This window comes from Eleginops maclovinus, chromosome 4, assembly GCF_036324505.1.
Source record: "Eleginops maclovinus isolate JMC-PN-2008 ecotype Puerto Natales chromosome 4, JC_Emac_rtc_rv5, whole genome shotgun sequence".
In the NCBI taxonomy this organism is placed as follows: Eukaryota; Metazoa; Chordata; class Actinopteri; order Perciformes; family Eleginopidae; genus Eleginops; species Eleginops maclovinus.
This window is the reverse complement of record NC_086352.1, coordinates 14,417,509-14,441,092: the sequence shown is the minus strand read 5'-3', so window position 1 is coordinate 14,441,092 and position 23,584 is coordinate 14,417,509. Positions and strand designations below refer to the sequence as shown.

The 23,584-nt window shown below is 40.1% G+C and overlaps 1 protein-coding gene across 1 annotated transcript; it reads right to left on the bottom strand.

The window, feature by feature from the left end:
- Positions 1-630: 630 nt before the first annotated feature.
- Positions 631-6,555, bottom strand: rcn1 (reticulocalbin 1, EF-hand calcium binding domain). The gene is made up of 6 exons (XM_063882589.1): positions 6,079-6,555; positions 5,025-5,218; positions 4,751-4,929; positions 2,833-2,893; positions 2,320-2,519; positions 631-2,197 (listed from the first exon to the last, which is right to left on the bottom strand). The coding sequence occupies exons 1-6, from the start codon at positions 6,300-6,302 to the stop codon at positions 2,090-2,092; spliced, it is 966 nt and encodes a 321-aa protein (XP_063738659.1). The 5' UTR covers positions 6,303-6,555; the 3' UTR covers positions 631-2,089.
- Positions 6,556-23,584: the final 17,029 nt, after the last annotated feature.

Genomic DNA, 23,584 nt, shown 5'->3' with positions numbered 1-23,584 from the left:
ATGAGAAGTGTTAACAGCATCCGCTTGTTCCTGGTGTTCAATGAACCCAAAGTCAAATGCAGACTGGAACATCTAAATGGCCTATACTCAATGCCTACCTGAAATAAAGCATGACCACGTGACATTTTAGGAAACATGCAGCACACGTGTACATAACTAAATGCAGAAACGGTGCTTTAAGTAATATGTGTTGTAAGCTGAACTCTGATTGCTGCAGACTCGAGTGAACAGACAAGTGTTCACCTGTATCCAGGTTCTTTAGTATCAGGAAAAGGAAAGTAAGCTCGATCTAGACAGGAGGCCAGTATTTACCTTTTACATGTATATAAAATATTGACTTTATGTCAAGACTAAAAAAAGATACATCATAACATAAAATACAATTTAAGGGTCCACTATGGCTTTTAGAACTTTGTATGGTGGTATTAAGACAGATGTATCAACCATACAAGTACAGTAAATCAATTGAATGAAGGAAGACTTTAAAAAACTTGGTAATTACTTTATTTACTTTTGTCGTTAGAGATAGATGAGAAGGTCAATTCCAGTCCTATTTGTCAGTTAGTTCAGCTTCACATAAAGACTGGAAATAGGAAAATGGCTCAATAAAAAGGCAAATCTAAAGCTGTCTTAATAACACATAACATCCTTTTTATTGTCAGCATGACCTGGCCACAAATGCAGCAGACAGTAAGAGCTTGCTTTTTCCAGTGTTTGTGCCAAGCTAAGTAGCTGCTGGCAGTAGTGATCTTTTCTAACTCTCGGCAAGAAAGAAAATAAGTGGATTTCCAAAGATATTGCCCTTTCCCTTTAGGCTGCCCATCACAGTTTGGCAGTGTGTTGAATCTCTTTTCTCGCACAGCACAAATTAAAAAATACATGATGCTTGAATACACGGATTACAAAATCTCTTTTTGTTTTTTTATTTTTGACACATGTGCCTTGTGGAAAATAAAACACATGAATGTGTTTGTGTCTGTGTGATATGTGGAATATTGATGCAATTGAGTTTTGCGAGAACAAAGCACAACAGAAAAAGGGTGACGTAAGTTTGATTAAATTCTAAATTCTGGTCATGGTTTGATCTCTTCAAGTTGCATATGTTCATGCACCTCTCATAAAACATGTTTATTTAACAATACAGAAATTGTGATAAAAAAAATACAAAAGATGAATGTATGATGTTGTAAAACACCATGCTTTATATACAAAGCCAACACAGTTTAAAAAATCGGACACAAAAAGAATACCATAGAGTAACAGGAAGCAATGAGTCGTGTGGAGTTATGTGTTCAAATCAACAAAGTACTCAAAACAAAACCTTATTTAAATTAGACAGCTACAAAAAATGATATAAAGCTCAAATGTAACATCAGCAAAGGTCAATAAAAATCTAACATGGAGCATACTGTTGGCCGGAAGTACACCAATAAATACATTTTGAACTAAATATATGAAGAAAACAAATTCACAGACTACACTAAAACCAAACGCGTGCAAAAACCATGCCGTTAAACATCAGTTAATCAGTCTTTAACAGTTTTAAAAGCACTTAACTAATCAAACAAACAAATCATTAAAATCATATGGCCAGGAAATGTGTAAACAAAGAATAGATTTCATTAATAAATAAAATCTGAATAAATGTTCTGCACTGTAGTTTCACATTAACGTTGCTATCAAAAAACGATTCCTATATCTGACAATTCACCTAAAGCTCCGCATTCAGCTTTGACAGCTTTTATTAAAGACTTTCTACACAGATCTCTGAGGCAGCAAAGCCGGCAGTGCAGCTCGAAGGCACCATTGATGGAAATGAAGTCCACTGGATCTGGCTTTGCTCCTGAATGTCAGAACCAGAAGCGCCAAACCGAGATGGACCCTTAGTGTTAGTGTTAGGAGGGACCCTTATCCCCCCTCTTGTTTGGTATCTACAGTGTTGGTTGACAATCCAACACTCTGACATCTGTTCCAGTATTACGTGTAAAAGATGGAGTGGTGGTGGGATGAGGTCAAAGAGCCTGTACTTCTGTCTTTTCGAAGATTATCACCAACGCTCCTCACATCCACACGTCAGAAGCTGCAGAGCTCAGAGCTCGTCATGGTTCTTGGTGAGGTCCTCTCCGTAGTTGGTGGCCTGGCTTCCCACAAACATGTTCCAGTTTTCAAGGATCTCCTCTTTGGTCAGCATCTGGTCCTGCAGGGAGGAAAAATTGCAAGATAAGCAAGTCATATACCAACAACATCAATATCAAAATAAAATCATATACCGGTATGGAAATAGATGTTTCTTAAGCGTGTTGATGCAGCTGAACGCACCTTGTCCTGGTCAGACTCGTACACCAGATGCCGGGCCTCTGCTTGGGCGTGGTCGTAGTCTTGTGGCATAATCCAATGTCGGATCTCCTCCAGGTCCATTTTACCATCTTTGTTCAAGTCTCTAAAGTCAGAGAACTGTTCCCTCTCTGTCTTGACCCAGTCCGGCTCTGGTCCTCCGTCCTCATGGGCAAACATGTCCGCTGAAACAACCAAGGACAATGACGTTGACAAACTTGCAATATTATGTTATTTTTGCATTTACAAAAACAATTTTACACCTTAAGAATCATTCTCTGTTATCTGTACTTAAACTGTAGTAGGCAGACATATTTCATATGCAACAAAAAAGCTGTGATTCTTTACCAGGTCAAAAAAAACACCCAGAAAAAAAGTCGCCTGGAATTCACAAAGCCTTTAGTCCAAATGTGCACATTAAAAGTGGGGCTAAATCACAAGACAGTTTATGCTTTACTTGTTTGACCTAATTCATCTAAATGTATTGCTTTGGCTTACCAATATACTCATCTTCATCCACATGTCCGTCACCATTCTTGTCAATGTCCTCCAGTGTTTCCTGCATTCAAAATGAGTTTATGGTGTCATTAAAAGGGGAGACAAAAGGGACAACAAAAGTGGGACTTTCACTTTGAGTAATAAAAGAGAGAGATTTCACCCCAGGCTGGACGAGGGAAGGTATAAAGTTTAACTTAAAACTGGGCAGACAGACTTACAGTACAATCACAGGAATACTGACGAGAGCCGAACCCTTCACATTAAATTATGAATGTATCAAATAATGGCTTTAAAAGCGCCGATAGATGCTTTCCTCTCTTACATCTTGCTTTTAATAGTAGGAATTTGACTGAACGCTAACTTAAAGCTTTGCCGTGTGAGCCAATCATTAGTTAACAACCACACACACTGTACACTAATTGCAATCACTGTATGCATCTTTACCTGCAGGTGAGATACCCTCTCTGAAACCTGCTGAATGATTCATAGCCATGTAGCTTCTATGGTCTAATAGCTGAGTAATAATAAACAAGAACAGCCATCCATCCATCCATCCCATATACCCACTTAACCTGATAAAGGTTGCATGTAAACAAGTAGAGATATGTTCATTAAAAATATATAAAACCTATAGACCACTCTAGACCTCAGTACGCACTGACAGTCTGAGGGATGTTCAGAACATTTCGGAAACTTGGAAAAGAACGAGAAGATCAATGCAATAGTTACAAAAAAACAAGACAAATAAAGAGTTACATAAAAAATGTCTTTGGATAAATGATGGTGCAAAATGTCTACACAATGAACCACTTTCCCATGAGTATTTATAAGTTTTAGCTTAAATTCTAAAGTTCCTTATAACACTGCAGACCAAAAGCAGAAAGATGACGACGTTTAACTATGACGGAGGCTCTGTGACCACTGGGAGACAAAATGCTTAAACTAAATCCTTTCTAGGACAATGTAATTGAAATAAATAAAAAGATAGTACCTAGCACAAAGCGAACATTGATAAGTGTATACAAGGAAGGAAGTAACTGAAAAGATTAGGTATAAAGTGCAATGAAAGCAGAGAGCAGCAACAGAAGCAGCAGGTAGATACAGGTCATTTAAACAGAGTGTTCCTTTGTAATGTGTATGAGTGTTTAAGTGCACATTTGGACTCAGTAAGATGGCTTGATTTTCCTGCCTCAACCTGCACTACAAGCTCCATTAGCGATGTGTCCTGCTAACCAACAATCAGGTCCCGTTTCTAGAGCAGTAAAGTGTCTCTTTCTTTCCTCACATGACTACATGAATCATCAATTACTCATTGTTTGTGAAAGATAAAAAAGGAGTCTAACCCTTTACTGTTGTGAGAAACCGGCTCAGCTTCAGACAGATTCACCTCAATCAGGGAAGACGCCACCGGCTGTACAGTTGGTAACATTTCACGATGTCATAAAGAGATTAATAATTAACTCTGTCAAATGGGTAGTACAACTTTTATGAACAGAGCGACATAGTGCTCCACGGCGAACATTTGCCACGCAACTGTTTCATGCAACCAAATTCATTTTTAAAGATTGAGCCCCTAAATGGGACAGTCGATCCATCCCACTGGACCTGTTCCAAAACTTTTTTAAAACTCAATCATTTCCTGGCCAAGTTGAAATGTAATTAAGGATTCATCTAAATGTAACACATTCATCCAAGAGCACTATCAGATTTGAAAAAAAAATGTAATAGAAACTCCAATTTTCCCCTGTGATTAAATAATATAACTTAGTGGACGGATAATTACAACATTTGTGGAATTTTTCTTTCTACTACATGCAAGTCTAAAGTCTTAAACCGATCTTAGGAGACCCACAGTTAGTCTTACTGTCTTGCCCCTTTCTAGTCATACCGAATTACGCTATGGTTACAAAAGGCTTACCAAAACCACAGTATCCTTCATGTGATCAAACTCCTCAGGGTGGAGGAAGGATGTGAACTCTTCTCTGTCTGCTGCCAGGTCCCCATTCAGATCAGCTGTTTTAAACCTCCTCTCATCACGCGGGAGCATCTTCTTGAAGCTGAACTGGTCTGTTGATTCGTCAAATTCTTCTGGGTTGGCTTAAGAAAGGGGGGGGGAAATCAGGTTACGGTCACATTTATAAATAGCTACTTTTATACTGTACTGCATGTCAATAATGACATGGCGTACATACCGAGATAGTATCCATATGTGGCTTGCTTGTACTCTTCCCATGAAATCTTGTTGTCTTTGTTCAGGTCATAGTCAGTCCACACCTTTGCCACATTTTCATAAACGTAGCGCTTCTGCACACGTTTTATCCAAGACTTGAGTTCGGCTGTGGTGATGTAGCCATCAAGGTTGCTGTCGATCCGGTCCACTATTTTACTGCAAGACAAGAGAATAAAGACAAGCTGTGACTTATTATATCATTGTATGCTTAAACATGATGGCTAACATCCAGTACATGTAGTTTGTTTTATTTTTGAAGGAGTGACATGAACAAAACTCAAGTTTTTGTGCTGTTTCACGTCAACACACTGAGCTACTATACCTAGAGGCATAAAGGAGACAAAACAAATATTTGGTAGTACCATTTTTAGTATAAAGGACGTTGCTTTAAATAGGGTTAGACTACTCTAGAAGGGAGGAGCAGGCTAACGTATTTTAGTGAAGATTGCAGTTTAGATGGGTGTATTCTTAGACCTGGGTTGCCACGTTGTGATGTTAGAGGGGTCCTCCCACTCCCAACACCACAGGAAAGAGTTTCCGTTTAGCCAACGTGTGATACATGGTGCCAACTTGTCATTCAACAGTGACGAATAAAACACGTAGCACATCAAGTGTATTTAATGAATTTAGAGATACAAGCTTTAAATGAGGATTGTACTGCCTCACAACTTTACACAAACTTCAGCCTCTTGAAATGGTTATTTAATGACGATGCATAATTAAGATTTCGGCTTAGCAATTAACTCTATAGGAGTGTGTGCGAATAGTGCCGGTGGCGCAATAACGCACCATTTTACCAGGCCTCGTATCTGCTGGCATGCACATCTTTCTCAGGCACTTGTGAATATGTTTTTAATTTTTAATGTCCTTAGCCTGAACAGTTACACGCAACTGACTCCAGCTGAGAGTAGTGGATGTGCGTGAGTTGCAAAAACAAAGGCTCAAACGGGGCCTGTGACATTAACACCAGGGCTGATATTAAAACCAGCTCATGTTCAGAGTAATGATGTCCTTACCCGAGCTTGTCCTTGCTCTCCTCAGGGCTGAGCTGGTCAAACGTCTTGGCCTCCTCTTTGCCCAGAAAGGCCTCATGGTCGTATTGGAAGCTGTTATTGTCTTCGTAGGCTTTCCTGGTCAGTTCTGGGTCCTGATAAATAACTCTCTCTTTCCTTAATGTTGGCTTACTGTGCACTAAAACAGTGAACAGGAGCGCAGCACACACGAAACTGAGGACGTCCATCAGTCAGGGATGAAGCTCTGTTGTTTCCAAACAGGCCTGTGACACTACAATGCACAATAAGCAAGCTGCTGTGTTGCCACTTTCACTGCTTTTAGCGACACACACTAACCTTTCTTCCTCTCTTGAGCAGCGGTGAGCAACAATGTTGCAGCTGTGCACTAACAAAACCTCCAGCACCTAAGCCTGCACAGAAGACCAGTGATAACACCTATAGTAGTCACTCAAGCGATATTGGTCAATCCTGTCCCACTTTTCCTGAGGGAGGGATGCAACCAAACCGGGATGTTCTGCCGCCTTACGTACAGCCAATCACAGAGTCCGTTTCAGGCAGGCCCCCGCCTCGTCGGCTGACTGGAGTCTTGCTATTGGTCCGTGAGATGTCGGTAACACTAGAGTGATTCAGGCGCCACGTTGCACGCTTACGTTCAAATTTAACACACTGTGATGAGGCAGATCAGTCTGTAACCAGTATGGAGGGAAAGTACCAAATCCATACTCGTCTACAACCTGCTGAGCTGTTTCAGAATCATGGTTGTGTTTCCACTCTTACCGACATTCACCCGCCATGACGGTGTTGTTGTGTCCAAATGTTTGGAGCATTCAGGTATGTTTACGTGTACAACGTTTTTAATCCCTCATTACTACTACTTAATTATACACTGTCACCCACAGATGTGCAACCCCTGTAGAGTCTTGTCTCTACTGTAGTGTTGTAATCAAAACAAAGACGATTGTTGAAAATAGGTTCACAACAATCTACAGCACCCTGACAATCATTTAGGTTTCCCCAGGTAAGGCCTGTGCACATGTTTAGCCAATTTCTTTGTGTGGCTGAGGCCCTGTGCTGTAATTGTTGGTGTTGTTACACGACATTAATAATAAACACTTAATACATTGCACCAACTTCACTGATTGGTAGTGTAGCCTAGCCTTCCTTAACAAAGGATGAATACAATATATTTTTCTTTGAGCAGAATAAGAGCTGCTAAATAAAATAATAATAATAATACATTTTAAACTGGGCAGCCCAGTTAGTTGGTTCTATAGAAGTTGCTTACCTCTGCTCTTGTACTGTAGACACAGTTTGAAGATTATATGAAGCGAGAGCAAATCAGAAAAGTCGAAAGATTAGCCTACATATTTTTACAAAACATTTCTTATTTAATATTTCTGTTGACTACAGTTTGGTAAGATTTATATTCTATTTTTAAACGTCCATTGTAAATTGGGTCATAAAAAAACCTTGGCCTGTACCTAGTTCAAGTCGCCTTGCCTTTTAAAAGCCATGTCAGCTGTGCATAGTTTACTGGCACCATACATTGAGACTAGACACAGATATAAGCTATTTCTTCTTTACATTAACAAGCACTGTCATTTTGTGATTAACTTGTGCTTTGATATTTGCATCCCCAACATGTCTGGTCATGCAACTACGGCATCATGCAATCTAATTTTGGCAGACAGTAGACATAGATTCCAGACATAACACGGTACAAAATCCTCTGATCTAGTCAATGCATATTTTATATTATTTTAAGGGTGAACTATAAAATTGTGTCGGTGATGGTTAAGTCCAGTACCAACAGAGCTTGCTTATTAGTGGTAGCAATAACCATTTATGTTCCAACTTTTTGTTAGAAAATGGAGAGTGACTGGCTCAGACACCATTTTGTTTACCATAGGTATTGTGGGAGATACTGGGGGAAGGGTATTATCATAAAATGTTGTGTCCAAAGTAAACATTGGCCTTATTATGCTGGGGAGGGGTTTACAGAACTCCCCAAAGATCACAGCAAGTTTTTTGGGACTACTTGTGCATTCCTTCAAATTAAGCTTTGAGTTCCTTTACAAACATTTTTGAAATCCACTCATTCATAAGAAAAGTTAGTGTTTAGGTTTAGTTATAGTATACTGCCAGTTTAGGGAAACACGCTGCAGATACTACAGAAAGGAGCGATGATGTGGCATTTATGCATTTATTGCTAATTACTCTTTTCAGAAGGCAGACTGCTTCTGCTCTGCCTGTGGTGGTTGTAGCATTGCGGAGGGTTATTATTGGACTAGGTCTACATTTGTATTTGAGTTCATTATGCTATGGATTATGATATGGTAGCTGCACTGTGACAACTTTTTACTGATATATTATTAGCCAAGTAAAACTTTTTTAAAGTGCACAAGATTTCGACCCCTGTTTGTCTATCAGATATGATAGATGTGTCACGAACACACCACAGGACAACCTTTCAAGACTGCAGTAGCTTCAGTAAGTTTCAACGATATCAATTCACTGCATCCGAACAACCCCTGCATGTAAGTGTTAAAAACACAGATGTGTCACTGCTATGGCTACAGACACAATCTGTGTCAACAACAGCCGGAGCTAAGTCATCCGATACATTTACCATTGCTGTAGTGATAATCGCAGCAATAGTCAATAAGAATCAGACCCCAGTGTAGAACGATAAAGGTTAATCTCTTAGTTATCCATACATCACTGTCGGGGGCAACGTATGTGTTGTTTTTTTTATAAAACAAAATATATTATTGGACTCCCCTCCTCACCTCACTTGTGATTTTACAGTCCCCTGTTTCAGACACATGCACTCCCTTCCATTTTGTCTTTGATAATATAAGAACAGATGCAGGAGTCCAGATGACAAACCAATAAAACTTTAATCTTGGTCAGCATCCACATTTTTTACAAGCCACAGTGTTTACCTTTTCTTAAAAAATCCACAATTTTTTTTAAGGCAGCAGATCCCTTTTTTTGTTTTGTTTGCAAACTTAACTAATTCTAATTAATGAATGATGAATGTCGCTATCAATTTATGTTTAAAGTCATTGTGAGCTGCCAGCATGTAACTTTTATATGAAAAGTTTAAAAAGGAATAGTCATAAAGTAAGGACAATTAAAGCGCTGGTTTCAGATCGTACTTAGTTTTTGGTAGATGCCCTGATTGTATGCATTCTGGTATTAAAACAAGACAAACCCTAGCTAAAGTCTGTTGTAATTGGTGTGTTAATGTAATGAGTGTGGAGGTGTCCCGCTTTTGTTAACTTTATGCTTGCAAAATTATGTTTTGAGAAGGAATTTGCAAAGGGGGGGCGATCATATCTACATGAAGAGGAGTAGACGAATCACATTACCGAGACGCATCTCAACATGCAGTAATGTGAAGGAGCAGACTCTGTACCCTGGAAACAACTTGCTGACACTGCCGTGCCTAATCCTCCTTCGTGGGCAGGAGAAACATGTACTTTGCCATTCATCAGTAGCATAATAAGCCAACACATGGCACTTTGCTGTTTTGCATAAACAGTACACCCCAGTTTATGATTATAAAGGGGCCCTGGGGCTAACTAGCCTCTTTATTCAATTAATGAATAGTTAATGTATTTAAATGAGTCCTGCCTGGTCAATTTGAATCAGTGTGTTGTGAAGAAATGAAGAAATACAAATGTTTTTTTTCTCAGTGAGATACATCTATTAAATAAACCAAAAAAGTATAAATCAACATATTATAGCCAATATTAAATATATTTCTATTGATTTTAGACATGCATTTAAACACTTATGTTTCTGCTAATGATGGTATTGATATTTCAAATGGAGCTTAATTTACTCAAAAGTACCTTTTTATAACGGCTTAATCCTAGATATTAGTAGAGGCTTTTGATATGTGTTGAAGGATATGGGAGATGAGGATTAATCTCAAACAATGGTGGCATGGCTGAACAATTGCAGGCATTAACATGTTGGAGAGAGAAGTAGTTGGGAAGAGAAGAAGGCTTTCAACATGAATATTTCACTGAGGAATAGGACAGGGGGGGGGGGGTTGCAGCTACAGGGGTGTTCAGTTAACCATGAGATTACACACACTGCAGAAGGCATTTGGTTAATGTAATTAAGAAAACCCTATGGTGGGAGACACAGAGCATTAATGTCCGGGATATACTGTTCTGTTGTGGCCTTTTCCTGCCCCAACGCTCACAGCCACAGACTGTATTTTTTCTGTGCAGCGGAAGATTGGTAGCATGTTAATGTGTGAAAAATGTATCTGAACATGTTAATATCTAAGTGCATATGAGCAACTGAGATCTTACACTAATTTATGGAAGTGCATTTGACCCAAAAATATCAAAGCGATTTTATAGAAAAAACGTGTATTGGTATGATATGCATATTTGTAATCAGTAATGTTTCATTCGGTATTGGAAGAAAAATAGCCACTCTATTCTTGAAGCTTTCTGAAACAAATATAACTCTGCTCTGGGTATTAATGGATGTTGTTTAGGCCATTCAGTCTAGTTTGTTGCTCGGTCATCTGACCATTTAAGTGTGCTTTTCTCTATGCGGTCAGCTGTAACCTATGGCTTCTCAAATGTGAGGATTAAATCATTGTTTTAATGAAAAAAAGATAGTAAGCTAAATGTCTTAAGAGCAGAGAGTTTTGGACTAAATAAAACACTTACATACTTTACCAGGGGCTATGGGATTTGACAGTTTTAATTACTTTAGAACATAGTACCATATATCCATTAATGAAATGGTAAGTTGCAGCCCTAGATAAAAGGGAAGACATTTAAAAATATGTATCTTCGATGATCAAGTTGTTGATAAAAAGTTAACAGTAGAATCAAATAAGTAGATTAGCCTTAAACCACCACTGTCTGACAAACTCATAATGAAGTGTATTTTTGTTTATGTGATTATGTATCCAGTGCAGGTCTACCTGCTGTGCATCAGCCTTGTCGAGGAGTCAACTTGGTACCCTTGTTGTTGTCTGACCTTTGAAACTACAATGTCATTATTTCTTAATGTGTCCTCCTTAATTCCACAAGTTCTCTTCAAACACATTTTTGGGGGATTTCAAAATGTGGGTTTTTAATAAACATGTGTTTTTCTCTATAATTCTCTAGAACAATCTTCCATCTATGTTTTTTTGTGGATTTTAAGTGCAATATTGATTTAACAATAACAGCATAGAGTCTCTCCTCACACAATCACTCTCCACAATTTCCCTCTCCTTGTGAATTTTCATAGTTATAATAACTCACCGCCCCTACTATTCTGGATAGATTAATAAACTTCTCATTGCTGCCACATAGGAGAAAAGAAACCTTTGCTCTGTTTAATGACAACTGTAAAGTGGAGGCAATCATGGGATGCCTCCCATGACATTTCCCCGTTCCTGTCCGCTCCACTTATCTTAGACAAATGGCCGTGCCAGGCCACTATCGAGATGAAGCGTTTTCCCCGAGTCATTACGTCTGTCACTGGGGCCATTTCCATATTGAAAAATCTGAAACAATAAACGACGCCTGAGCCTTTAATAACTGTGAAGGAATCATATTTGGAAAATTGCATTGAAGCAATAACCTTTTCTCCCTGTAATTAGATGACAGAGAGGTCCTGGTTTTAATTAAGTCAGCAATTTATAGTCGCGCAGCCATACCTCAGCGTGCTGATTAGTATAGGAGGGATCACAGAACAGCGTTGCCTCAATTTGAACAGATTTGATCTAGTAATTACTGTGTTATATGGCAAAGGCCGCAGCAAGTCTCAGACTCAAGACTCTGTTGATGCAGTGCTCCGTGAAGCATGGCCCTTCCCATCGTTACTCGAGCTGCAAATATGTGGCGAGCAAGTGTCTGTCTGAATAGGTCTTCAAAGGGGGTCATCAACAGAGGACATAATGTTTGAGGAGGCATATTAAGGTGGAATTGTGAATGTGAGGCCCTGTGTGTTTGTTTGTGTGTGTGTGTGTGTGTGTTTGTTGAAGGGGGATTTGTTTTGGGCGCAGCATCATTTTATGCCGCATCTTAATTGATCCCATTGGTCACTGTTAAACGTTAACATTTGCACGAGGGGGCAGAACAGTTAAGGATGCTGTTTTAGTGCTGTGTTAATAAACACGGCAATTTACTGTCAATTTATGTCCTGACAGGTCGTAATGAAGACCATGAAAAGAAGATTAGCTGGAGCTGTTACAGCAGACCGTCTGGGGACCGCCATCATGAGACTGTGGGGACCAGTGCTTGTTGTGTGAGCTGGCACCCCTCTGGCTTCCTGTAGCCATCTTCATGATTGACATTAATGGTCCAGTTTTTGGATAGAATGGTAAATTTGTGTTCTGTCTTTTGAGAATATGACATTTATCACATTATACAGACATGCATCTATAGGCGATCAGAACAATAGCACAAGGCAGCCCCCTTGACACATCATTAGTGACATCAAACAGATGCTTGTGATTTGTGCCGCTAAATTCATTAGCTTGTCATGCTAACCACAACAGTGTGTTAAATGCCTTTGTTGCATCTAAGGAAGAGATGCAAAAATGTCAGATGTGGTGCTCTTTTGCCATTGTTTTCTGCTTTATTTGTTGAGTTGTATGAGCTACAGCATGGGAAATTAACAATACAGGCATCCTTGGCGGGGAGAAGGGAATACAAATTCATATCCTCCAAAAGGCTCAAAGATTTGACAATACTGTGACACGTTGTGAGGGCTAGGACGTGTTTTAAAAATGTTACAGGAACTGCATAGGCTATACCTGGTAGAGATCATAATAACAGTGCTTCCCAAGTAGACTTCACCCAATCTAGGAAATGCAAATCCCAGAGGCCTAATGGGAGAATGGGGTTAATTAATCCCAGATGACATCTCAGATTGAGAAGAGGGGCTTCTCAGCCCTCTAGTTCTCCCCCCAATAAAGGTCATACTTCAGAATAAGACAAATGCATGTTCTTCTCATCCTCTCCCTCAAAAGATCTAATTTGATCTCCTTCCTTCAATCAGCATAACTATACCGCCTGAGAACAACCCCTGGAACACACTGGGACATTAAGTGCTAATACCCCGGGCTTTGAATCATTCATAGATCTGTGACAGAGTGGCCCCAGAGGCGATGGAGTCTGGTGCTAAATGTGCTACACTGGCTTAACATTTGTGTGCTGACGATAGATGCTAAAGACTGTCTCTAGGCTGACTGCGGCCTGTGATTTATGGGTCATCATTTGGGTGACATTTTCCTCTACATCATTCTTGTCAGTCAGCGATACTTTCTTTACACCTTCTCTGCGCTCTGGTATGTTTGAGGCAAACTGTGCTCAAGTGTGCTCACGTTCCACGAACGCCATTTCCAGCCTTTGTGTTGTCTCTGCAGGGTTGTCATGTGACGGAGGACACTATGTAGAAAAGTGTTGCTGCAAAGACCCTTATCATCTGTGATGCAAAATGAACCAAGAAACAACGGTGATCAAGAAACTTTCTTCTCTGTACTAAATCTTTCTCTTGACTGTAGATTATTGACAACATCTGCAAACTCTTTTGCTGTATGATCTGACTTGTTTCCCCACTCTTCAATCCAGCAGATAGGATGGTGGTGAAGCAGTTTTGGCTGCAGTAAGAGTGTCTCCCCTGGGCTGCAGCGTAGCTCCTGTCCCCTCCTCTCTCTGCAGCTGGAGCTACCAGAGCCAGATGCTACGTAGCTCCACCACACTCTGTCCCCCCTTTCTCTCTTCCAGGAGGATGGTGCCCAGAGAGGAGGATGACAAACGCCTCTGCCTCCTCTTACTGACGGATTTGGACGACCTGACTCCATCCCCGCACTGTTCCAACCGCCAGCACAAGATGTTGACTTAATGGAAAGGGGTTGGCTGTGGATTGGCCCATATGCGTTTGTATTGGAAAAATATGGCAGGGCGGTGTGTCTGTGTATCTGTGTATTCAATAGGATTGTGTGTGTGTGTGTGTGTGTCTTCACCTAGCCCAGACTGCCTACATCCATCATGCCATGGCGCTCTGGCAGGGAGTGGGACTCAGACAGCTTCACTAACGCACGGTCAGTTAAATTGCCTGTTAAATTGTCCTGGTCCGCAGCTATCTTAGGTGTAGATAAAAACACTGCACTTAAAGCCGGCACTTAAAGGCAGAATTGTCAAGTAAATGCCAACCTCCCTCCATGCATAGAGAGAAAGAAAGGGAGAGAGAGACAGATACTCTAAGGAAAACACATTTCCACTACAAGACAAAATACTGCGACACCTACACACTTTGTCTCTGGAAGTGGCCACAACTGTTCACTTATTTAAGGTTTTTCTCAAGCTGTACTGTCAATAATCCTATTTTCTACTTAAAACAGATTAAAATGAGTTATCTAATGAAGAAGCCAATATGTTGTCCATTTGGGCTCCAGGCTAACCTGATCCTTGTTATGCATGAGCGGTAAAACTATAATATCTCCTCATCAAACGTCACTGTGCTCCCTTAATGATTAAAACTACAGTCTCAATCCAATACGTTTGACATTTCTCTCCATGCAATCAGATGGAAAATTAAGACTCATTCTTTTAACATTACATGGATATTAAGGATAATTGCTTCTTTCCTTTCTGTGTACCTGAAGCAGAAAGCTGTAACAGAGTCTGTCACCTTACTCGCATAATATTTTTAAGACTTGTTATTTTTGAACTTTAAAGATTGGTTAAATCAAGACAGGAGAATATTTGTATACTCTACACTGAATAAGTAAGTAAAACTCTAAAGTGTTTGTGTCACTTATATGTTTTATAAGTTTTACTTTGGGTCTGGATTTGGTCCCAAACTCAAAAGGGCTCAAAATTCTGTGAATTCAAATGAATTTTTAAAGACTAATACTCTTTAATTATTTACACTAGTTATATATTAATGATTTCTAAAATGACTTTATTATTTAATGGATCATGAGGATTGTGACTCATGTACATAGCCAGTGGGGGACTTTAACATTTACAGCTACAGTCTATTGACACACATTTTTCAGTTTTTTTTCTGTGTTGTTATACTCAAATTAATACACAACACATACATAAATACTTACTTTAAATGGAGAGACCATTTTAATTCTTAAACACAACTATACTTTTTAATTACATAATGTGTCAGATGTTATATCATATACTGTGGCATTTATAGCAGTACCAGAACGTTGATAAGTAGGTGTATAGATGTAGCTTGCCAACATAAACTGAGAGGTCATCTCTATTGACATGCCAGGGAACTACATACATATATTAACTGCATCAATGAACAATGTGTGACAATGACTTTAAAACATCAATGTGTGTCAGTCACCATTAAGATCTTAATGTTTGCATAAAGCGGTAAAATTATTTTTATTTTACAGCTCTTATATGTTCAGAAGATAATCTTTTATATATATTTGTGCCAGTACTTTTAAAGTTATTTTTTGTTCATTATTTATGATGTGAAAACCATAAATGTTATTGTTTTTTCTTCTACTAAATCAAAACTGGATTAAGTGAATTAATTCAAACCGTTACTGTAGATGGAGAAAGTACTTTAATAAAACCCACAGGAAATTACACTCACAGCATTTGGCAAGTACAATTAGTTAAAGCTACCTATTCAGAATCACTGCCCCTACCTCATGCAGTATGATGCCAAACATACATAACTATATATATTTTACAAATAATCAAAACTCAAACAATACAAATAATCATTCAGCAAACCAGATCCCCTGAATACAAACAGTGCCAGGTCACCTTTTGTTAAGCAGAGCGCAAATTAGCCCAGCAGCATCTTATGATATTTAACTCTACATCAATTTGTATGTGCGGATCTGTAGTCGGACGCTAGGGGGCAGAAAAGCTCCACAAGTTGCGAGAATGGAGAACCCAGTGTGGCTGAGAAATGCTGCGGCACACTGGCCAAGTTCTGGGCTTTTCATTATGAGCAGCAGATATAGTCGGTGCGAACTTACTTTTCTTTTTATCTCTTTTATTGTTCAAAATGACCTATTAACTTAAATGAAAGCATTCCCCTGTAATAAAGTATGAAATCTACCACATGTGTGATTTATGTGAAATATTAATACTCTTGCAGACATTGCAGATCTGTACAGGATATGTATTGTCTCATCAAAACACATCACAGTTTAACCACAAATGCAGTAACTATGTCAACGTAATCGTCGTTTAACTAGAACCTCCTGTATGCTATGAAAATAAGGACTATTTACACTTATTTTAAGTTGATAAGCGTGCGTAGGAGAAATGTAGAGCTCCCATTAAAGGTTTTTTACTTTAGGTCCACCTGACAGTATTGCCTCTGAGGTCTGAATCTTGACTCGGGTTCAGGTGTGCCATTTGTTAAGGGAGATGTGACGAGGTCGAGAAGCCGGAGTTCATCCTTCCTGTAGGCCCTCTCCAGTGGTGGCTCAGCAGCCAGGCAACTTTGCGGGGGATTTTGGCTAAACATCCGCCCATCTGCTGGCCCATCTGAGAGGGGCAAATCTTTAACTTCCACAATGCAACTTATGGAGGAAGTCTCTTAGCGTGTGTGAGCGCGCGCGCGTGTGTGCGTGCGTAGGAGAGACAGGGGATGAGTGGGGACTGATTGAAGCAAATATGATGAATATTCATAACCACACATGACACAGTTTTATTGTATTTCTGCATAACGTGGTCTGCGTGATTGATTCCAGGTGCACTTTTACGCACAACATATGCAAAACAATCCCATAAATCCCAGTTTTATTGCAGGTTAGGATTAGCAATTAAAATGATTTGCTGCTTTGTTATTATTGTGGTACCTATACTAAAACCTGTCTTTCACCTTCGATCACTCATGTCGGATGAATTTATTATAGCAGCATAACTTTTGTTCAAGAGGGATTTATCTAAATTAGAATATAATGCAATTTCTAAATCGGTTATAGTGTCAGTTTCGCATGTTAATTACCCTAGACAAATACATTACATAAAAAAGTTTAGAATTTCTTTATTGAAAATCCAAACGTGGCCTTAATTTGAATATATGTTATGTGTGATGCCAACTTTTACACTCGCCTTAAACCGCGCTCATATGACCATTTGGTGATGATAATGTCCAGCTGTCTTTCTTTTTGGACCACAGATTAGATATTGTAGTGCACAGACATCACAGTGAAGGAGAGTGACCAGTGGCTCTTACCTGCTATGGAATTGCCCAGTAATTTCCTCAAATCAGTACTTTAAAAAATATATAAGAAACCAAGACCCAGATTCTCCTCAGTTTAGTAGTTTTTTTCCCCTTTACTCTGACATGCGTTTGGTTAAACCTGCTGAAAATATCATCAGAAAATAATAGTTTTCTCGTTTATATTTCCGTGTTGTAGCCTAATGACTTTTAATGTTCAGCAACTCCCAATCATAGTTCAACCATCATTATTTATTGAATATTACATCTATGCATAAACGACTGTGCGCGTCATGGTTTGTGAGCTTCTCTTTTCTGCACCAACGCAGGAGGAGGGTTGCATCTGTTAGGGTCCAATGTTAGTCTTAATTACTGGCCTTCATGTTCTCCATGGCCCTCAACCGTCTTTAATTAAAACCCTGATTAGGGGGGAGGAGGTCTCGGGCAAGACTATTACCAGATGGGTTTCCAGCAATAATAATAAAGACTTTATCCGCTGCCGCTTCTGCTGCCTGTGTGCCATAAAGCGCAGAGCTCGCTGCCCGTCCATATCAAAGCACAGCTAGCAGAAAGAGGCTGTTAATTACGCCGGTAATTACTTGTCTAATTACGGTTCGTTTGTGATTAGATTTAGAAACGTTTCTCGGTCTATACAGAGGCTTTCTGTTTCCAGTACGCAGGCTTAACACTGTATAGGCTGAAATGTAGTGTGTATCCACAGCGGGGTGCTGCTGAATAACCGGCCTATAAGAGACGGAGTGAATAAGATCAATAGTGAAGCACTGACCCGAAAGTTATCCTTATTTTTCTCACAGAAATCCTCAATAATCTATATGTTCAAGGTACAACAAAGTCCCTCGAGTGAGCCAAACATAGTCGCTTTCCTTTTTGTCTGCATTATGTTTGCACATAGCCTATTTTTATAACCTTTCCCTTCAGAGTTTCGAAGCCTTTAGTGAGCTTTCTTAAAAGCAGTGACGGGGTCAGCTTATGTCACATTTTAACGACTAGCTTTTTCAGGTCCTTTGAGAGCCTCTGGATCTCCATCTAAGTCACATTTTCAGTGTTAAAAAAACATTTGCAGAAGGGAAAAACACAAAAGGAAATTAATAATGCATCTTGACATATCCCGCAGAATTTCATATTAGCGATTTAAGATTCGCCACATTATGAATATATCTTGCCAATGGTCTGAAAGTCATTAAGAGTGCGAGCAGGCACGTCGCCGCCGCCGCCTTTATATTCAAGGCAGCGAAACTTGCAAATAACAATCAGTTCAATTATCCTCAAAATATTTACTCCAGGATAGGATGTGTCATCCAACACAGAGAAGGAGTGAGGGGACAAGAAGTGATTTCTTGCTGCTCTATGTCCGTCCATTTTCCAGACGGTTTGTCGTCGTTATTGCCTGATTTGGTGTGTGTTGTTTTACATAGCCCAGTTATCTGTGTGAGTTCACAGCATTTTGCCGCTGCATCCATTTATACATATCACACAGATCTGCAGTGAGTTTGTCACATTTGGTGTTTTATGTTGTATTCCCCCCTTGCTTGGAGCTATAGGCTTATAAGGCACTGGCCTGTGCGCAACACAGGGATAACATGCTCATTTATCCGGACATTTTAGCATTATTCTTTGCAGTTTTACGCAACAACAAAAAAAAGAAATCACTATCAGACCTATGTGTGTATTGTGTTGCCGTGTGCTTCAGTATGTGTGCAGCAGGGTCAACAGTATAATTACCTCTCCTCCTCGGATCATCTCTCACTGCTCCGACTGCAGCAGGTGCTCTGGCCTCTCCGACCCTGCACAGAAAAGTGCCAGAGGCCAGGTGATGGCATTAGTGAAATGATGTCTATATTTATGCGCACATGCCGCCCCCTCTCTCAGGAAAGAAAGGAACAGGGGCCAAATAAGATCTTTACAAATGCCATCCCATCACCTGTCACTCACCATGCTCGTTGAATCGTGGGGAGGTGAGTCTCTGTGCAAAGTAATGAGTTATAACCATCATTTAGTGGAGGAGACGTCCGGAATACTCCTTTTTTAGGCTGACGCACGACACCTATATTATTTTAATTCATCATTATGGGTAAACGAGGCTGTGGGGAAACAATCTTTTGTCGAAACGTTATTGTTTTCAGTCAATCTTTGAATATGTGTCTTAATTTGGTGCTCAGTTTACACATCTTCACAACGTTATCAAATCTTATTTGTTTACCCTCGAAAAAGCATGCAAATCCACCCATTCAGCCAGAACACAAAGCAACATGAAAGTAAGAGCAGATCATCATGGCAATGAAATAACAAATAGCCTAGATATGATTAAATACAAAACTGGTAGTGAGTCTCTAATGCAGCCCACACCACTGCTAAAGGGTTAAGTTAAGAGCCCATGATCATTCCTGCCCTGGGGATTATGTATCATGACCATAACTACCATACCGTGTGTTGGCTATATCGCACACCATGAATTACACAGGAGAATGCACAACCTCTGCGCTCCACGTTATTCACAAAAATCAGCCAGATCACAGTAGCAGAGGTGGTGAGGGGTGACTGGAGCTACATTTCGTCTAAACTTTTACGCGTGCAAATCCTCAAAGCGTTGCTAAATTCATAGTCCTAGTTGGATTTAAACTCCAGACCTTGAAATTATTTAGTAAGTGATATGAGAAAAAGAGGCAAATGAACTGCTTACATGTTTGAGCGAGACAAACAATAGTTTTGTGTATTTTTCACTGCTTAGAAGACACTAAAAACGATGTTATTTCAGCTTTTGTATCCCCTATGATAAAGTCAGAGATAAGCATCAAGGAACGTATATGCATCATATATATTGTAGATATTTGATTTCTTTCCATCGGCTGGCCAATTGAAAGTTATTGGTTGATTTTGGATGTATTTTCCAGCTGTTGCAAAGATATGCTCTGAAAAAAAGAAATGTTCAAAAATTGTGAAAACTGTCCAGATGTTGGAAAGTTAATTTTGCATTAATGATTTTTCGTTAACTTCAGTGTACATACCCTTTGAAAGAAACAGCAAAAAGTCCAGGGTCGAAATAATCTGCCAAACTACAAATCATACGTGTTATATAGATACAATGCTCTTTGGTGGTGCTGAATCCAGGCCAACACCCTTTAGCTAATGCGTAATTTACCTCGCCGTGCGTAATTAACTGCGTCGCCGACAGACCCCGGTATGTGTAACACTTTATTTTGAACGGTGCAATACGTTTCCATTAAACGTTATTAAAGCACAGGGAGTGACGAGCTCTCATTTGTCTTGTCAGGACATCTGACAACCTCGTTAGCTCCCATTTTCCCCTGTCAGCTTGCAGCGCGACACGGACACTGACTTTAGCCACTCCTGGCAAGCGAGTGATAAATGTGCCTACTCAGCCCTGCGCAAAACAGCAGCATTATTGTTGCCAGCACGAAGCATCAGAATCAATCACAGGAAAGTCTGCTTGGCAGGTGTCAATCTTGCGGTTTCTCTTTTTAGATCCTGCCCACTGTCAATCTTTAATCTAATTTAAAGGGTCAAAGATGTGGGGCATAATATCCCCTCGTTTGGATTCTCTCTCTCTCTCCAGTATGACTCGGAGGACTGACCATGTGTACCACTGCCGACACAGTCCGCATTTAGCGCTGCACACAGGCCTCAGTAGCAGATTAGAGGTGTCGCAAATAGAATTGTTATTCATATTTGTGAGCAAATGGAAGATCTTGTTATTTTTGCACGAAAAAAAGAAAAGGGGAGAAGAACACTTAATGGCATGGGATCTTTCCGCTCACTACACTTTCAGATGCAATTGTAGATCGAAGTCAGACTTGTCACGTTGAGCCAAAGTGAATTCCTAACATCCAGGACGTGCCTGTCTACTCCGGACAAATTGCATCCAATCACCCCGGGGGAATTCGGCTAATGTCTCGATCCAGGGCCGGGGAGCATGGAGAGAAAACAAATCAAACTGCACACAGAGCGTGTAGGGCTTATTAAAACATTTCACACGGGGAGAGAGATGCGAGGGGTGTGTGTCTGTGCATGCGTGTGCGCGCGCGCGCGTGTACTGTGGGGTATGTGTTGGGGTAATTAGGCTATATTATCTTTGGACACAGTATTTTGAATTGAAAATATCAGATGACAAATTTAAACATATCTGCACACTACATGCCTGCTGTTTGAGTGGCAGAGCCAGCACAAACAGGCCTGACGAAATGTAACCAATCCACCCCAGATCAGGCGGCAGTTTCACTAACAGACAAGGTTCACTTTATTATCCAGTCTGTCAAGGTTATTTTGACGCGAAGAACTTTAAAAGGCCATTAAAACCCCAAAGCTTTGTGCATTTAACAAACTTGCAATCAAATGTACAGGGCCTTCTTCACCGTCAGTTTAAACTTGAAGTTCAGATCAAACTTACCTCCTCGTCTCCATTGCAATTAATCCTAATTTAGATGGATGAAATGCCCCCTTTGAAAGCAGCATCAACTCTGCATGCACCCTCTGCTTTCTGGTAACGTGCTCGGTCCCCTGGACATTTTTCTCTGTCTGCTACAGCGGCAGTAAACAATAAGCTCATGAGGCGTAGGCTATGGCAGCATAATGTTCTGCATGGTTAGAGAGGGGAGGTCGATCATTACACAATTTGTTTCAAATTTGATCAGTCGGGGCGAGCAAGAGATTGGCATGTTCCTGAAAAGCTTACACAGGACTCCCTTAGTTTTAAGATATTCCCCATAAATTTATAAAAAGATTGTATACGCAGGCCTGTTCACATCCTCATTGAATATATAGCTGGGAACAATGTCAGATATTTAACTTTTATTGAAATGTATGTGGTTGCTAAATATGCATTAATTGTGACGATTGAGATTACATGCAAATATAGGCTTGTATTTATTATCATGAGTATTTGAGTTGCAAAGTAGTATCCATTTATTCATAAAAAAATGGAAACAACTGTCAGTGTGGTTTAGTGTGAGTGTGTGTGTAAGGGGGGGGGGGGGGGGGGGGCGTTGTGCAGCAGCGTGGTGACGGCAGAGGGAAAACCGGCTGGACAGATTTGCGTTTACGCCTGATCTGCTTCTGAAGAGTGAGGCTGTGTGGGAAGGGAAAGGGAGCACCTGGCTCGACCGCTGTATCCCATCTCGTTTTATTGACAGCCTGATAAGCAGGGACCAAGCCGTGCGGTTTCCAGCGCGGATGTCGAGCACCCTGCTGCGTTGCACAGTATCAAGGCCTCTTAATGGCTGTCCCTCCAAATAATGGCCCAAACACAGCCAGTCCTGACTGGCCCGTACCTGCGCTGCCCCGGTCTCTTCCTGAGAGACAGGCGGCGGCGCGGTTGCCCATTTACTCACCTTCTTGTTCAAATTGACACAAACATCAGAGGCTGTGAAATAGGATTCGAGGCTTTTAGCCCGCCTTAGTAAAAGGGAAGCCAAAACCCCATTATGGCAACTTTATAGGGCTGTAGAAATAAAACCTTTTCAGCACAGGCTGAAACAGTGGAACATAACTCATGTTTATGAGTACAAATTTGAATCGTTGCAACAGAGCTGTGCAGTATAATACTAAAGCTTTGGCAATTAGTCCCGTCCCACTGCCCATAAGGAGCAATAAGAGTCATTTTACACAGGTGTATTGATTAGGACCTGCCTTCACCTGTTCTGACCACACCTGTTGCACACTGAGCATGCTCATATTTAAAAACACAACAACAATTATTTTACTGCTTATGTCTCATTCTCCTTATAGTCAGTCAACCTTTGTCTGTTAATTTGTTGTAAGCCTCAACTGTTTATGGGGAAATACAGCTAACAAAATTGATTGTGATGATTGTTAAGTTCATGCATTTAAATGATATGAACAATATTTTTGCATAACTCAAAATAAAAATCTGTCACCCAAGTCCATGTTGTATGTTGTTTGCATATACTAAAATGCGTATTTTACTAATGTATTTTCACTTTTATGTCAAGCTCAGAGAACTTCTCTCAATGTAGGAATTTTATTTCTAGAATCACTGGAGAAAACAGAGTTTTTTTTGTATCTTGCTTAACCTTACTTTAATCTGGCACAATAGGGGACAGTCTTAAATGAAATAGGATCATTTTTAAAAAATGATAATTTTCAGATAGTAAATAATGGCCCCTATTGAGTATGGTGTTGGCTGTCAGTCGCTTTGCACAGGACACATTGGGGAAGTAAACAGGCCGTTGAGCTCCACATGTAAATTTTACCTTGTGCACTTCCCCATTCTGTGTCCTGTCCAAGGTATGACGTCGACCCATCGCTCCAGCCAATCACT